This window comes from Lepidochelys kempii, chromosome 10, assembly GCF_965140285.1.
Source record: "Lepidochelys kempii isolate rLepKem1 chromosome 10, rLepKem1.hap1, whole genome shotgun sequence".
NCBI classification, from domain to species: Eukaryota; Metazoa; Chordata; order Testudines; family Cheloniidae; genus Lepidochelys; species Lepidochelys kempii.
In genome coordinates, this window is record NC_136389.1 from 77,029,243 (window position 1) to 77,046,277 (window position 17,035).

Below are 17,035 nucleotides of genomic sequence, written 5' to 3' on the forward strand. Positions count from 1 at the left end.
ATCAGGTTATACCTTTCTCTGCTAGACTGAAGAGCCCACTGTTAAGTATTTGTCCTTATAGACTGTAATAAAGTCATCCCTCAACCTTCTTGTTGTTCGGCTAATTATGTAGAGCTGCTTGAGTCTATCAGTTTAAGGCAGGTTTTCTAATCCTTTAATCATCCTTGTAGTTCTTCTCTGAACCTTCTCCAATTTATCAACATCCTTCTTGAATTGTGGACACCAGAACAGGGCACTGTATTTCAGCTGTAGTCACACTAGTGCCAAAACCAGAGATGAAATAGCTTCTATACTCCTATTTGAGATTTTTCTGTTTATGCATCCTTATGCAAAGATCTCATTGGGCCTTTTGGCTGCAGCATCAGATTGGGAGCTCATAGTCAGCTGATTATCTACCACTACCCCCACGTGTTTCTTCAGAGTTAGCTTCTCCCAGGATACAGTCCCCCATTGTGTATCAGCTACAGTCTGTTCCTACATGAATACATTTACATTTAGCTGTATTAAAATGCATTCTGTTTGCTTGCTCCCAATTTACCAAGATATCGAGATCACTCTTTATCAGTAACCTGTCCTCTTCATCATTTACCTCTCCCCTAATTGTTGTGTCATCTGCATACTATCAGCTGTAAACTTCATTCAGGTACTAGAACTTAATCTTCACTCCCTGAAGAAAGTGGGTTCAAGAAATTGTAACCAAACACAACACCTTCATTACAATGGTTCCTACTGCACATACATCATCATCACTCAGTTACACTCCTATATAACCTGAGTGATTCCAACAGGATTGCATTGGGTTGTAATTAAGGGCTGAATTTGGTCCACTTTCCCGATCCATCTGGGATGTAATACAATAAATATTGCTAAGCAAGCCACGTAAAGTGTACACAATTAAGAAACATTTGGAGCTAATGTATTCAGCAAAAGCACACAGGCTAAAATTCTTTCCACCACGTGCACTCAACAGTAAGTACCAAAGAATTTTTAATTGATTTATGTATCTTTCATATGCAACCAGAAAAAAGGTACATAGTTTCCAGCTTTAGCAACAACTCCCTAAATTACTCTCCTTTAACATACAGCATACGGTGAAATTTCAAGTCTAAAATCTACTGACAGTTAATGAAGTCAAGTTTTTGGGTAATGACTGACATGCAATAGAGACCTGCTAATACAGGTGTTTATTTTCTTTTCCATTAACCATTTTCTCCACCACTCTGAGCTGTGGAAAGTCCAAATATGCACTAGCCACCTGGCTCACTAAACCAAGAAATATTCCTAGGCAGAGATCTTAAAGAAAAGAAACCTAACTGAATTGGAACTCATTATGAGCTACCCTATGTAATCGCATAATTGTATTGGCATTACTCTTGCCCTTCCTCCTCCTCCCACAAACTGTCTATTTAAACCTACCTGTTACCTCATATCTCAAGTTTAGGGCCAGATTGTGCTGCTCTAACTCACACTGAAAAGTAATGTACTCCTCAAAGAGTCCCACTGAAATGAATGGAACTGAAGAGCATCTTACTACACGACGAGTTACAGGTGGCCCTTAGACTGTACATTCGTCAGGGCAGGGACTACCTTTTCTTCTATATTTGTACATAGCACACTGGGGCCTTGATTTCTGTTGGGATCTCCAGAGGCTACTGCAATATGCATCAAAGAAAAGAAAAAGAATTTAATGCCATTTAATCCAGCTGTTTGTACAAATCAATCAGAACAAAATATGGGTTTATAAGTAAATATTTCACGTCCTGGAAAAGTCAGTCCACAGACATCATCATAAAAAGCAAAACAGGTGCGGAGCATTTTGATTACCTTGTCTGCCCCACATTCTGTGCCATCCAGCGGGGGATCCAGCTTGGTTTTACAAGACGTGTCTCCTTCCACCAGGCACCACAGCCCAGCACACATCAAATGCTGCAATCACAAGGCCAAGAAGTGCGGTTATTGCTTCTGGAGAGGTCAGCTATCATTATGGGATACACTGCAAAGCTCAGTCAGTCTCTCTAATGTGAATCCAGAGGCATCTGGTTGGTTTTTGATCTATTATTTTTTAAGGAGAAATTGACGCTATATGAGGGGGGACGGGCTGGAAACATGAAAGATCAATGGATGCAGATGCATGAAAAAAAGTGCATCATTTAAACACATTTCTTTTCATAGGAATAGATCAGGTACAATAAACGAGGAACGTACAAGGGAGGAATAGACTAGTGCACTGCTATACCAGTCAAGCTACATGCATGCCTGGATTAGCGAGTCACCTCATTGTTTTTAACAACATACAAATAAATAGAATATGGTATACTCGGCAAGCCCTGCTGAGCTTCTACCTTGTCCAATCAACTGGCAGTTTCCCAAAGGTTTCATGGTATAAGCAGGTCTTGACAGAGGAGCTGAATGAGGTCAGGGCTGCAATCTCATAGTCTAGTTTGGAGAGAGCGTTCCATGCAGCATGGGAGAACGCATGAAGGCCATTGTGTGAGAAACAGACAAAAGAGCAATAGTTGGCAGGGGCAACGCAATAATATAAAAAAGCAGATAAGCAGGGAAGGGCAGATGTATGAAAGGCCCTGATGGTAAGAAGAGGCATCTTGAATGTGATGTGTGAGAGAAGGAGGAACCCAGGAGATGTGAGAGAACCAGCAGAAAAGAGTACGTTGCATCTTGACACCAGGCCTGAAATGCACTCTGACTACCATTAACACGATTGATCAATGGACATGACTGGGATACTGATTTCCACTATATGCTTGCGTGACCCGTCATGTCAGAAAAGTTTTCTGAATCTGAGAAAAAAAAATCCAAGAAAGAAAGGTCTTTAGATCTTTCACATTTTCTGAAACGTCCGCCCTGCTCTGCAACCTGTATAAGTGGATGATTTGAATAGAAGGTTCTGTGTTTGTGCATATGCACACACACACACAAATTAAAATAAATAAATAAAAGCTATATTTCTTTTCACTATCGTTCACATTTCACTGTAATGGTAAAAAGATGAGAAGCTTGGCTCTAGTATCAGCTGGTCTTGTCAAGATTTATTGAACCTCCTTAAATAGTTTGAGTCAACACACTTGAACCTTTTGATTCTTCCACAGCGTAATGTGTGTGCAGACACATGTTGGTATGTATATACCAAATATGCTTGCACGGCACATGGCGTAATGAATGGAAGAGAGAAATCCTGCCATAAAGGGTGATGGGGTTGAAAGTACTGAAAAACTGGTTATCACAGCAGTATCTACATCCTGTTTTAACTTTACATTTTCTTCTGGAATGAGGATTTTGCATTATTTAAAGCAAAAGAACATTTAAGGAAAGCTACAAGCAGAGCTTGGTAACAACTGTATCTGCCATCAGCAGCATGGAAGTGCAGCGCTTGTTAAATAAAAACCAATCAAAGAGTTTTCATGACATCCACGTACTCTTGAGCAGACTCCTGTGAAACAGAGGATGGACTGAAGATTTCTGCTATTTGTACTGAATTATCACTAATTATTATTTTTTCCAAAGGTCTTAAATTTCTTTGCAAACATCAATTAACCCTCAAGACATCTTATACAGTAGCAATATATTAGCCACATTTTATGGATGGGTACACCAAGGCATGGAAAAGTTAACTCACTGCCAGACAATACACAGCAAGTCAAGAATAGAATGTGGGAATTCCAAATCCCAGCCCCTGTGCAAGACAACCCTTCCTCCCTGTTGGGTTTGCACAGGATTTGAAATCGGGTTGATTAGCTGTCCCATTTCATTGTCAGAAAGTGACACGCTGCTTGCTAGCAATAAAACCTTTACACCAGCCAATATATTTTCCTTTACATCTAAGATACTGTATTGAATTAACGTATCTTATCGTATTAGGGTTTTATATGACACAGTGGTAGCTAGAACACTGCTGAGTTATGAAGACTTATAGATCACATTTTACATTAAGGTTTTACTTATCAATGGTTAATAAAGGGCTGATAAATAATTAATAGAAATATAAGCATGTTACAGACTTTAGTTACAGATTATTTAAGCACAACAGTAGAAGGTATCATACATACACTTGCAAGCTATGGTTTTAAGCAACCTATTGACCTGGTGGACTTTACAAACTATACCAGTTGATAAATTATTAATAGATGTTTTAATAAATAACTAATCAACCCTTTCTAAACAGAAGCGAACTATAAAGCATGACCGACTTTACGAACAAGAATTCATTGTCCCAACAGGCTCACTGTTCTCCCTAGATGACTGTGGGCAGGGATGTTTCCAGAGCAATGTCTGTGACTGTCAGATCCAAATCACCGTAGGGTAAGACTGCCAGCTGAAACAAAGGGTGGGTGCTGAATTTAGGGATGCAGACAGACTGGCATCGTTTTGATTTAGGTGTGCTTCGGCCCTTCTCCTCCAAGCCTGGGTAGCTCACTATACATAAAGGTACATCTACATGGCACACTTCTTTTGGCAGCGTGCAGAGTACATTCACTGCTCAACTAACAAGCACAGCAGTGCAGACAGTGAGGCACTGCTTGGGCAAGTAAAGACATGCCTGAACCCTGTGGGCATGCACCCTATACGGCTCTCTACACCCCCAAGCAGGGCCTTGCCTGTTTACACTGCTATTTTTAGCTGCGTAGTATTCTGCTGCCTCTCTACTGCTGGCATCTTTCCCCACCACAGGGAAAGGCTCTGGCGACAGAAGCAGTGGGAAATGGCTCTAGCAGCTGCTGCCAGAGCCTTTCCCCGCAACCGCCCCACAGCTAAAGCCTTACACTGACACTCATAGCTACATACCGCCATGTCAATGCAGCCTGCTTTTCACTGTGGCGTGTAGCTACATGTACCAGGGCTTTGGAGCTGTGCTCCGGCTCCGCTCCAGCTCCAGGCAAAAACCTGCAGCTCCACTGCTCCGGAGCTGCTCCGCGCTCCAGCTCCGGGCTCCGCTCCAAAGCCTGGACACATATCCTACATGCTGATGCAAGTGATGTGCAGTGTAGACGTACTCATAGTCTCACAGATTTTTAAGGCCGGAAGGGATCATTACGTTCATCTAGATTGCAAAACACAGGCCAGAGAACTTCATCCAGTGATTCATGCATCAAGACCATACCTTCTAGTTGAGCAACAGTGTATCTTTTGGAAAGACATCCAGTCTTGATTTTAAAGATTTCATGTGATGGCTAATCCACCACATCCCCAGCTAAACTCTTCCAATGGTTAATTATGCTCACTATTAAAAAATTGTGCTTTATTTCTAGTCTTGCATTTGCCTAATTTCATTTCCAGCCATTGGATCATACAGTCTATGTAAATTACACAGCGCTAAATCCTGCTCTTAGATGTACAATTGCGCACATGGACAGGGGAAAGAACAGAAAGTCAGAGAAATCTAGCAGCCGTACATATGAATTGAGTTGCCAGCCAGAATTCATCCAGAGTTCAGAAGATGTGGTAGGCAATAAACTCAGCTAACACGTCCAGTGATGTACCATGAGCTGGGGGATCGTTGGACATAGCTAACCCCAAACAGGTATGTGTGTGTGGGCAGAATTTGTTGCAGTGACGATACCAAAATACAATTCATGGATAGGACTGGCACAAATATTCACAAATCAGACACATATGCTTACATAGAAAAATACTCTGAAAAAAACCTCTAACATCAACCTTCCTGAAATTTCACAATTGAGGGATGGAAAACAGGATTTTTATAGAAGCCTTATTTTTGACTCCTAATAATAAATGCAAAGCATACTTCAGGAAAGAGCTATAGAAGAAACACACAGTAACTACACTGCAGCTCTGTGTCCTATTGCCACACCATCACAAATCTTAAAATCCCATGTGTCTATGCCATAAAGACACTCAGACAAAGATTAAACCATCAGCTGTGGTGCTTTATCATGTTCAAAAGAGATCAGATACCCTCTTCAGCTAAAATATAATCCCAAACAAAAAATCTCCATTAAAAAGTCATTAGCATTCAGTGTTGCTGGGGACTATTCAAATGAGAAATGGCTGGACTTGACAGAAAAATTGTTTGTATATTTGAGTGACAATTTAGAGCACAGATTGCTGTACAATGTAGGCCATGAAAATTGCTATACTAAAGTTAAATTGTAATTTCAGCATTTGGCACTGGAAAGCAGGTCTGTCCGTGATGTGCAGTCTCCTCTCTGAATAGGAAACTATTCAAGCGGTTGGGAATTTTCTAACACAATTATTTTTTCATTTGAAAATGTCAAATTGTCAAAACCAAAACTGTTCACAGAAACAGTTTCTTGACTTTAGCAAAGCTTTTGACATGGTCTCCCACAGTATTCTTGTCAGCAAGTTAAGGAAGTATGGGCTGGATGAATGCACTACAAGGTGGGTAGAAAGCTGGCTAGATTGTCGGGCTCAACGGGTAGTGATCAATGGCTCCATGTCTAGTTGGCAGCCGGTATCAAGTGGAGTACCCCAAGGGTCGGTCCTGGGGCCGGTTTTGTTCAATATCTTCATAAATGATCTGGAGGATGGTGTGGATTGCACTCTCAGCAAATTTGCGGATGATACTAAACTGGGAGAAGTGGTAGATACGCTGGAGGGGAGGGATAGGATACAGAAGGACCTAGACAAATTGGAGGATTGGGCCAAAAGAAATCTGATGAGGTTCAATAAGGATAAGTGCAGGGTCCTGCACTTAGGACGGAAGAACCCAATGCACAGCTACAGACTAGGGACCGAATGGCTAGGCAGCAGTTCTGTGGAAAAGGACCTAGGGGTGACAGTGGATGAGAAGCTGGATATGAGTCAGCAGTGTGCCCTTGTTGCCAAGAAGGCCAATGGCATTTTGGGATGTATAAGTAGGGGCATAGCGAGCAGATCGAGGGATGTGATCGTTCCCCTCTATTCGACATTGGTGAGGCCTCATCTGGAGTACTGTGTCCAGTTTTGGGCCCCACACTTCAAGAAGGATGTGGATAAATTGGAGAGAGTCCAGCGAAGGGCAACAAAAATGATTAGGGGACTGGAACACATGAGTTATGAGGAGAGGCTGAGGGAGCTGGGCTTGTTTAGCCTGCAGAAGAGAAGAATGAGGGGGGATTTGATAGCTGCTTTCAACTACCTGAAAGGGGGTTCCAAAGAGGATGGCTCTAGACTGTTCTCAATGGTAGCAGATGACAGAACGAGGAGTAATGGTCTCAAGTTGCAGTGGGGGAGGTTTAGATTGGATATTAGGAAAAACTTTTTCACTAAGAGGGTGGTGAAACACTGGAATGCGTTACCTAGGGAGGTGGTAGAATCTCCTTCCTTAGAGGTTTTTAAGGTCAGGCTTGACAAAGCTCTGGCTGGGATGATTTAACTGGGAATTGGTCCTGCTTTGAGCAGGGGGTTGGACTAGATGACCTTCTGGGGTCCCTTCCAACCCTGATATTCTATGATTCTATGATTCTATGAAAGGGTCAGTTTCCTCATTCAAAAAATTTGACAAAGTAGTTTTGAAACTGACAAAACATCTTTTCGTTTTGAAATGTTACGTAGTTTACCCAAAAAAAATAAGGAATTTTTTAAAAAAGGCTGAAATAAAAATGAAACATATCAAAGTGACCGAAAGGCAACATTTCAGTTGACCCAATCTGGAAAAAAAAATTGGATTATAAATTCATGAACATTTTTGAGATTTCAACTTTTTCGACTCACTACAGGTTGGGGAAAAAATTAAATCTCTCAAAAACTCAAGTGGGATGAGAAAATCCACAGCATTGCATAGCACTAGAAACTATAGTCAAAGAATGTGCATGTGACACACTGTTAGGAAGCATCAAGCCTGAGGAGGTGGTCCAGCCACAAGAGAATTACATTTATTATTACAGGTGTTAGAGTGGTACCCAACTGAGACTGGAGCCTCATTATGCCAGGTGCTGTACATACACTTAGTATGAGACAGCCCCTGTCCTATCAAAACTGACAAAGGGTGGATAAAGGAAGTATTATCCTCACTTTACAGATAGGGAACGAAGGCGCAGAGGGATTAAATGACTTGCCAAAGGTGGCAGAGGGGGAAATTGCATCTAGATCTCCCGTGTGCCCAGTTTAGGGCTTTAAACCATAAAACCATCCTTCCTGGACTTCAAGGTAAGAATGGAGACAGCTCTCATAAGATCCACATAGAAGGCTTCATGTGGTTCCCCCCTACTCAGACTTGATTCTCCATCTCTTTCATAGTGCGGGCCAATTCTGAAGAGAGAGGTTACCTTGTGTAGGCCACTCCCATTAGTCAGCACAGAATATCAATGTACCCAGTACCTGACAGGAAGCACTCAGACCTCCCAGGATTTGGCCCCTAATAACATGAAGTAATTTCCAAATCTGTGATGTAATAACAGTCCATGTGGTTCTTCTTGCCGCTCAGAAATAATCCTGTGGAAATCGCTAAACTTTCTGCATTTTCCTGGATTAGGAAAGAAAGGAAGGATTCCATTCTCTAGAGAACTAATTAGCTCCAGCTGCCTGCTGCACACTGGAACCAGCAACCTCTTATTTCTGCCCTCAGAGTTAAACACCATGAAACTGATTCTGTCATCACAGAGAGGGGATTATGGGGAAGGAGTAAGAAAGAGTAAATAGCCTTAAGGAAGGGGAACAAGAGAAAACTATATAAAGTAGACAGGGAGAACTGCTATTAAATACTTTAGTTTTCAATGGAGAATCACAGCACTTTAACTTTCTCCCAGTTTTGGCTTGGCAAATAGTTAACTGTAAGCTGTGCCCATGTTCAAAATTCCAGTTAACACCAATTAAATACAAAACAATACTGTAATAAAACACTTACTACTTGCATAGCAATTTACAAGGTATTGTACATACTTTCTCTAAGCCTCTCAGCACAGCAGACAGGTAGGAATTCACCTCCCCATTTTACAGGTGAGAAAACAGGTGCAGAGAAGTGAAGTCCCAAATTTTCTACCACAGCTTCTAATTTGCGGGGCGGGGAGGGGCTAATCACCACCACCTACGGACGGGTAATAGAAGGCATCAAGGGTCTGCACCTGCCGTTGATATTAGTTAGAGCTGGAGGTACTTAACAGCACTGAAAACTACAGGATACCCAAGAGCTAGACACCCAAAAGTAGAAGCACCCAAAATTGGAGGCCACTTTTGAAAATCTAGGCCTGAGTGGGCTGTCAACGGCGAAGGTGGGATAAGCACCGCAGTGGCTCTCTCAGAGTAATTCCATGGAGCGGATATTGAAAAGCAGTCAGTGGAAGTTCCAATATAGGGCAAGTGGAGCAAAAATTACAAATGAAAGGGGTTATTCCAGAAGTGATGAGCAAAGGCTGAGGAAGAGCCGCATGTGATCCTGTTCAGCACCGCAGGAACGATAGATTCCTGCCGAGTTTGTATTTCATCAAGACTCTGAACGCCAAACTCTGAAGGCTCACTCATTTGAGATCTTTAGTAGTGAACGAGAAAGAATGGACCCCTTTTATTCTGAGCTAGAAAGGCAGGATTTCCAGACGTATGAAAGTGAATCACAAAGAGGACATGCATCCCACTTGATGAACAGCAATCACAGAATCTCTCTGAGATGTCACCAGAAAAAGTCTTAAAGAAACATTGTAATTTTCACTATTTAACGATTATCTATGTCTCCAGTACATTTCGAAGTACACCCACACGCTGTCCTTTTAGCGTATAAAGTGCCCGGCTCTGATAACCAAGTCTACAGCTGATTCTCCTCTCAGACTAGTTTTACACCACTGTAACTCCATTGATTTCAATGGAGTTACAGCTTGATTTACACCTGCGTGAGCGAGTGGAGAATCACCAAACATTCAGAAAGTGTACCAAATTCAAGGGATTAATTTAGTTCAAGAAGAAATAATCCACGAGTTAACTGCTTTCCAGTGCTATCATTTCAGCTGCAGAAATGCCTGAATTCAACAAAGTTGTTTCCTAGACTTTTTTTAATGCTCTTTATCAGGGAAAATGTAACAAAACAAATGCTGCAAACATGACGTGTATCTGAGCTCAGTCTTCTGCATTAGATGACTTTACATGTATTTATCTGGCTAGCAACATGTGGATGTCACATGAAATATACTGGGCTCCATGGATACATGGAGTGATACCAAGAGCTTTTCTGTTCCCAATAACCAAAACTGAAGAATAAAAACCCTTCCCATCAGAGCTGCTCTTTCTTTTAGAAAGAAAAGACCAAAAAAATCCACCAGGTCTTAGAACAGTAATTACATGTTGTAATTTGGCTATTGTAAGTACCGATCCCAAGATATGAATGAAACTAGCTTTCATCTTCAATCAAGTCACTTTTTAATAGCAGTAATTCTACAGGTCAGCAAGAGCAGCCCAGGGCTCTTCATCATAACAACATCTTAGCAACTGTAGTTCCGGCATCCCAAAGGTCTCCACACAGCTGTGCGACCCTTTCTCGGGGCGTCCAGGACAGAGAGTTGCCGAGCGACGCCTCCGCCTCAGTGAGAGGGAGTCTTTTGTGCAGTAGCTGAGAGTCAGCTCACTGACCCTGACTGCCCTTCAGCCACTCAAGCACTCTGCTCAGGGCTCTGCCAGCCTCTACTTTGCCTGGCAGGCACACACTCCTCAGAAGCATCCTCCTGTATTGTCCTGCCCTAGTCACTGGACACTCCCAGTAATTGCCAGGCTCACTACTCCCAAGGGAATAGTGCACACACTCCAGGTTGTTTGAGTCATCTGAGTAGCAGCTCACATAGAACAATGCAGTTGTACTCTATTTATAGTAAAAACAACTATTCGTTGCTTAACAAAGGTAAAAATTGAGGCGACGTTGAGCAAACCTAAGAACAGGTTACAAATAAAACAAAGTAAATATAATGTGCTTCTAGTAGACTAAGACGTAACTGTAACAGGCTAACCTTCTCACCTGAGCTCCAGTCCAAGCAGGAACGTCTACACTGCTATTTTAAGACTCATAGCGTGAGCCCTACGAGCCCAAGCCAGTTGGGCCGGGCTCTGAGACTCACTGCGAAGAGTCTTTTTTTTGCAGTGTAGATGTACCTAAGTTCACCCATAAAAAGAAAAGGAGGACTCGTGGCACCTTAGAGACTAACAAATTTATTTAAATCATAGAATATCAGGGTTGGAAGAGACCTCAGGAGGGCATCTAGTCCAACCCCCTGCTCAAAGCAGGGCAAATCCCCAACTAAATCATCCCAGCCAGGGCTTTGTCAAGCCTGACCTTAAAAACTTCTAAGGAAGGAGATTCCACCCCCCCTGCCCCCAGGTAACGCTACAACTCACTTCATCGGATGCAAGTCCACCCATGTGAGTCAAAACTACTTGTATGTGCAAAGGTTGCATGATTGGGCCCCTGATGAGCAGTATTTATAGAGAACTGCGCTTGTCCATCTATACCACATAAAAGACATACATGGTTAAGATTTTCAGAAGTGACTAGTGATTTTGGGTGCCCACTCTGAAACACCTTAAAGGGGCCTGGTTTTTATGAGGGGGCTCAGCACTTTCTGAAGATCAGTCAGCAATAGGTCAGGGACTGAAAACCTGCAGCATTCAAACTCACTTATTTTTTAAAATCTTGGCCATGGTCCCTGTTTCAAGGAGTTAAAGTTCTACCACAAGACACACTACAAGATACAAAAGACAGACACATGCAGATGATGGTGAAGACTTGACATGGAAATCCATAACGGAAGGGCTAGCTAAAGGAGGGTTGTGTTTTCAGGAGTACAAAGGATATATACTATTTTATTGCAAGGAGCTAATTCTATTCTATTTCTTATATGACAGAGATGAATGTAACAAAATCAAAACACAGGAAGATAGTATTAATGAGACTGTAAACTAATTTTATGGCTAGGAAGCCTGGACCTGCAACTGATCTTTTCTGTGACTTAGATCACATCTCACAGAAGCACTCAGGATTCATAGAACCATAGGCATTAAAAATGAAAAGGACCACCTCATCCATCTCCCTGCCAATGCAGAATTATTTTCACACCATACATGTTCTTGTGCTTTGTCAAACCTAGTTTTCAATGTCTTAAGTGAGAGGACACGGAAAGATACTGCCATGATTTCTTTAGAGAGGAATAACATGTTACCTCACCCACTTTGTGTCTCTAAAGCAATCATGTCCATATCTTTACCAGCTCAGAATCCAGAGGAGCAAAACTGAGGAACAGAGTGATTCACTGAATGAAATGGTGGATGATTTCTGTGTTATTCCACAGATTGTGTGTGTGTTAAAGGGGCTGCAGATAATTGACCAGTGTCAAAACTATAATGGTTGTACTAGGATAGATATTTGCAGTCCATGAGAACAGTCCAGTCTATAAGCACATACCCTCTATGCCATGACTGAAAGAAGGGTTATCAGTCCCACAACTATTATGTCACAGTCCTCCAAAAGCCACACTCTGCAGGTTCTCTGTGGCCAGAGCCACAGCACAGGCATTCTAGGGCAGGGTCAGAGGCATGGGCTATGCTTTTATATCTGCTAACTCAGGAGCCCATATCCTGTGCAGAATAAACCTGCCCATGGCACAGTCTGTTCAAAGGCCAGTAGGTAGGCTCCCACAGCCAACCTGACGGGCTCCCACTTTAATGCTGCTTTTGCAACCCTGACACAAAGCCTATCGCCCCAATCTTGCAAGACACCCAGAGACTTCATCTCCCATAGGTTTCAATGGAAGTTTTGGGCACCCAGAACCTTGCAATATTGGACTCTAAAACCATTTCGGCTCCGTGTTCAGTATAGAGTGTGTACACTTTGCCTCTTTAAAAAAAAAATTGTCTGTCAAACATCCTTTAAAAGCTGGGAAGTTAAAAGAGTGAAGTCACAGATCAAGTTTCTTGGCCATGGGAAATGAGAAAACGCATAGTAAAAATAAATATAGATACATATACACAGTGTTCAGATGTGGTTGGGAAGATTATGGGAGTTTTCTCTTGAAGTCTTTTGCAGATGGGAAGTACCCAGAGGCTGATGGGAGAGGTCTGAGAGCAGGCTTGTTATACTGTGTTTGCAGGCTGACATTCAATAGCATTTTGGCTAATTTAGTTGAAGTTCAGACTTCAGCTGTAGCTGCCACATCACAAGGCTACACTAATTCTCTCCCCCACCCCAACACCCTTACCTTATGTCTTAATAAGAAAACGAAGGCTTTTCAAATGCTCGAGCGCTTGGTTCTTAATATGCGCCTCTATTATTTTAAAGAGTTTATTATTTTTATATTCTTAAATTGACACATTGTATTTTTAGAATTTGATTTTGGTTCCCCCTCCCCCCCATATATATATTTTAAAACCACTGCACCAGAATGCGTTTTGACAGACTTCCAAAATGAAACACGTACAAAAATTTCTGAAGCATTCCAGTAATTGTAAACTGGGTTGTGCAATGCAGTCAGGCATTCTGCTTCTCTCTCGCTTTTTTTTTTAATAAAATATTATTTCCACCGAAAAGAAAGAGAAAAAATGGTCTGCCTTGCAATGTACAGAAGCAGTGAAATAGGAAGCTTCTGTTTCATATAAAACAGGCAAAATGAAAAGAGTTGCACTTTTAACAACTCACATTAGGAAAACTATAAAAGTATAGCAGAGCAATTAGGTAAATTATTAACTTTACTTTTAAAAAAGAAAATCATCTTATTTTACCTTACAACTGCCAAGCATGTAGCCTGCATGTTTTAACAAAACCAACCCCATCCTTTACTGCAGTGCTATTATTAATTGTTATTATTACTACTATTCTAATTTATACCACACCCACAGTATTTATGTATTTTACAAACACATCTGTAGACACAGTCCCAGCCTATACAGAGGCTGATCTGTATCCTCCTATTGCAGAGATTCAATTGGCTTACAATCTTAGTATGCATTTTTATCGGTACTCACCACATACCGTAGTATTTGGGTCTTGATCTTGCAATTGACTCTGCTCAGGCACACTCTGCAATCACACAGAGCCCCACTGATTTAGTGGGGCTCAGGGGGTTCAATCCCATAGATCTCTTCACAGGATCAGGACCACAAATAGTCCCACTGATGTCACACAAATTTGCATACCTATGTTTCCCAACAAGCCTTTGATTATGAAAGCTGAAAGGATTTTTAAGATCCAACTTACTGACACTATTTGTGCTCTTCCTTTACTTTTTTTTTTCCATTTTGGACAGCTTGACAATGGAAACAGGCTAGTCAGTTTCATTTTTGCTTACAGTCATTTTCATTCTTCGGTTCTCAGTGCTGCAATGTTTTGACTGTGGATGCTACAGAGGAAGTTTATTTGTTTAAAAGCAACTGCAATTTAAGGAAAATGATGGCAGCATTCCTACTGGTCTCAGATATTCTAAAAGCTTGTTTACTCAAAATCTCAGATCTGGGCTACATTTGAGTTAACAGCATCCCTTGTTAAGCAGAAAATCTCTTTGTAGCAATGTTAATCTCTACATGCCATTTTAGTCTAAGCACAGTTCTGACTCAAAACAATACTGAAAGATAATGGTTATGTAAAAACCCGCAAAAATGCGTTAATAATAAATAAGCCAAAAGGCATACAAAACGGAAAGCCAAACACTGGATACAAGAGATACAAATCACATTTTTTCCATAAATATAATGTCAGCCCCAAAGCCTCTGTTAGTAGGCATGCCAGCTTGAAAAATAAACCCAGCGCTCATGATTAAACACACAAGTGTATTTTCACATGAGTTTGTGAACAATGTGTTCCTGTGTGTTTCTGGTGCAGAAACTTTATCTCAGCTGTGAGAGATGTAGCCATGAAGGCTTCGTGCCTTCCATTTTGTGGACAGCATAATAAAGAAAAACGCCCAAGGCCTATTCACTATTTAAGTCCTATATTGACAATTTATGAGGGATTTGAGTAGCACCTATGCTTTTTGCTGGTCTTCTGCACAGGGCCTTCTACCCATGATACTAGACTTACAAGCCTGGTAGCGGATCTGGGAAATGGCAGTCAGTCAGAGCAGACTGTCAAATGCCTTGCAAAACCTGGATGTAAGTGTCCAGAACACAATATTGCAAGGCACCAATGCCTGGATGGACGATACAATGAGTTTTAAAAGGAGGACTCCTATTTACCTCCTATTGCACATCATGCTGTCTGTATCTCATGGATTTTCAGGGCAACAGTGTCATCCCCACAGGCCCACCTTTCAAACACTCACTCACTCAATCATGACAGGTTTCAGAGGAACAGCCGTGTTAGTCTGTATTCGCAAAAAGAAAAGGAGGACGTGTGGCACCTTAGAGACTAACCAATTTATTTGAGCATAAGCTTTCGTGAGCTACAGCTCACTTCATCAGATGCAACACTTATGCTCAAAAAAAAAAGAAAAGAAAAAAAAAGCTTATGCTCAAATAAATTGGTTAGTCTCTAAGGTGCCACAAGTACTCCTTTTCTTCTCACTCAATCAGTTCGGTGTTTGGTAATATGACAGTAGCTTTATTCCTATAAAACAAGCATTACCAAACCAGACTCTAGATGGGCCACATGTCCTTCCATCAAACAGCACTATGCTATAAACAAGGGTTTGATTCTGATCTCACACTAGGTTTACAGCAGTGTAATTCCATTAACTTCAACTGAGTTGCTTCTGATTTACACCAATGTAAGTGAAATGAGAATCAGTCCCGGGGACATGACAAATTCCTGAACCAGATTTGATATATGTCAGAACCCAGCCTTGCTGGGGCTAATTAGGGATTATTCTGTTATTACCTCCTGAAAACATATGGGGTGAAATCCTGGCCCTGTTGAAGTCAACAGCAAAGCTCCCATTGACTTCTGTAGAGTTAGGATTTCACCCTGCGACCCTGGACAAATCTATCACCCGATTCTGTGCAGTGTATACGCTGACGATGTTCAGAGTTTTCAGAAAGAAGAGTTAATGGAGAGCACCAGGTAAACAGACATCCCCAGAACTCTCCCGGCATTTGCAAATGGATTGGAAGTATGTAACCCAGACGTAGCCATGAAGGGTACGTCTACATGGGGAAAGCAAGAGCTGCAGCAGTGAGTCTCAGAGTTCAAATCAGCTGACTCAGGCTTGCGGTGCGGGCTCAAAATAGTAGTGTAGACATTCGGTCACAGGCTATAACCCAGGCTCTGAAACCCAGAGAGAGGGGAGTCTCTTGGCCCCAGGCTGTGGCTTAAGCGGGAACATCTGCTCTGCTATTTTTAGCTCAGCTGCGCAAGCCGAAGTCAGTTGACCCAGGCTCTGAGACATGCTGCCTTGTGTCTATTTCTGCTGTGTGGACATACCCAAAGTGGCTACCTCACGATCCTTCATTTTTGAGCTGTGATTTCTGAGGAGAGCTCAGAACACAGTTCATGGTGGTTTGGCAAACATTCTTATTTCTAGAGACTGCCAGTTTGCACGCCAGAATCCTTCATTAGAACAACAAATTAAGACTGAGATTATCAAGTGTGCCTAAGGGAGACAGGTGCCCAACTTCTCTGAAAATCTTCACCCAAGCCTTTAACACACATGGTTACCAAAGAAAAATCTTAAAAATTCAAACTGATGCCATGCTGACTGCCAAAGTCTGCAGACAGCAGAAACAACAGCTATTAAAGAATGGTGAGCAGCTACATTTTATTTTAATGGGCCATTGAGTCTGAAGGCTAATGATGGCAGCACAGGACTGTAAGCTTAGTTCACTGTTTCACTGCTGAACAAAGCGCACATGCAGGAACAGGACAATTGCAGCAGGAAGATCTATTTTGAGTGGAGTTTCATTTTGGCCTCCCTGGTCAGTGCAGCTTGGGTTGGTGGCAGGGCTTGGGAGTCACATTACTTCTGCTGCCCCAGTACGATAGAGTTTGGAAGGCATTTTGGGGGGGGAGGAAGGGAAGGGGGACAAATCAAGGCGATACAGGTGGGGTGGAATGTTCTATGGCTCTATCTAGCTATTATTGTGACTTCTATTGTTACTCTTTACTATAATACCGGAATGACTCTCATGCACAAAGCTTTATCAAACAGGAAGATTTTGCAGCCTT

General features: G+C 41.9%; 1 protein-coding gene across 3 annotated transcripts in view; it reads right to left on the reverse strand.

Moving 5' to 3' along the window:
- Window positions 1-17,035, reverse strand: part of ADAMTS17 (ADAM metallopeptidase with thrombospondin type 1 motif 17) — a 256,462-nt gene that overhangs the window by 117,553 nt on the left and 121,874 nt on the right. For all 3 annotated transcript variants that reach the window (XM_073304275.2, XM_073304274.2, XM_073304277.2), the window contains exon 11: window positions 1,825-1,926. In XM_073304275.2, coding sequence (XP_073160376.2) covers window positions 1,825-1,926 — 102 coding nt within the window. The remainder of the gene's footprint in view (window positions 1-1,824; window positions 1,927-17,035) is intronic.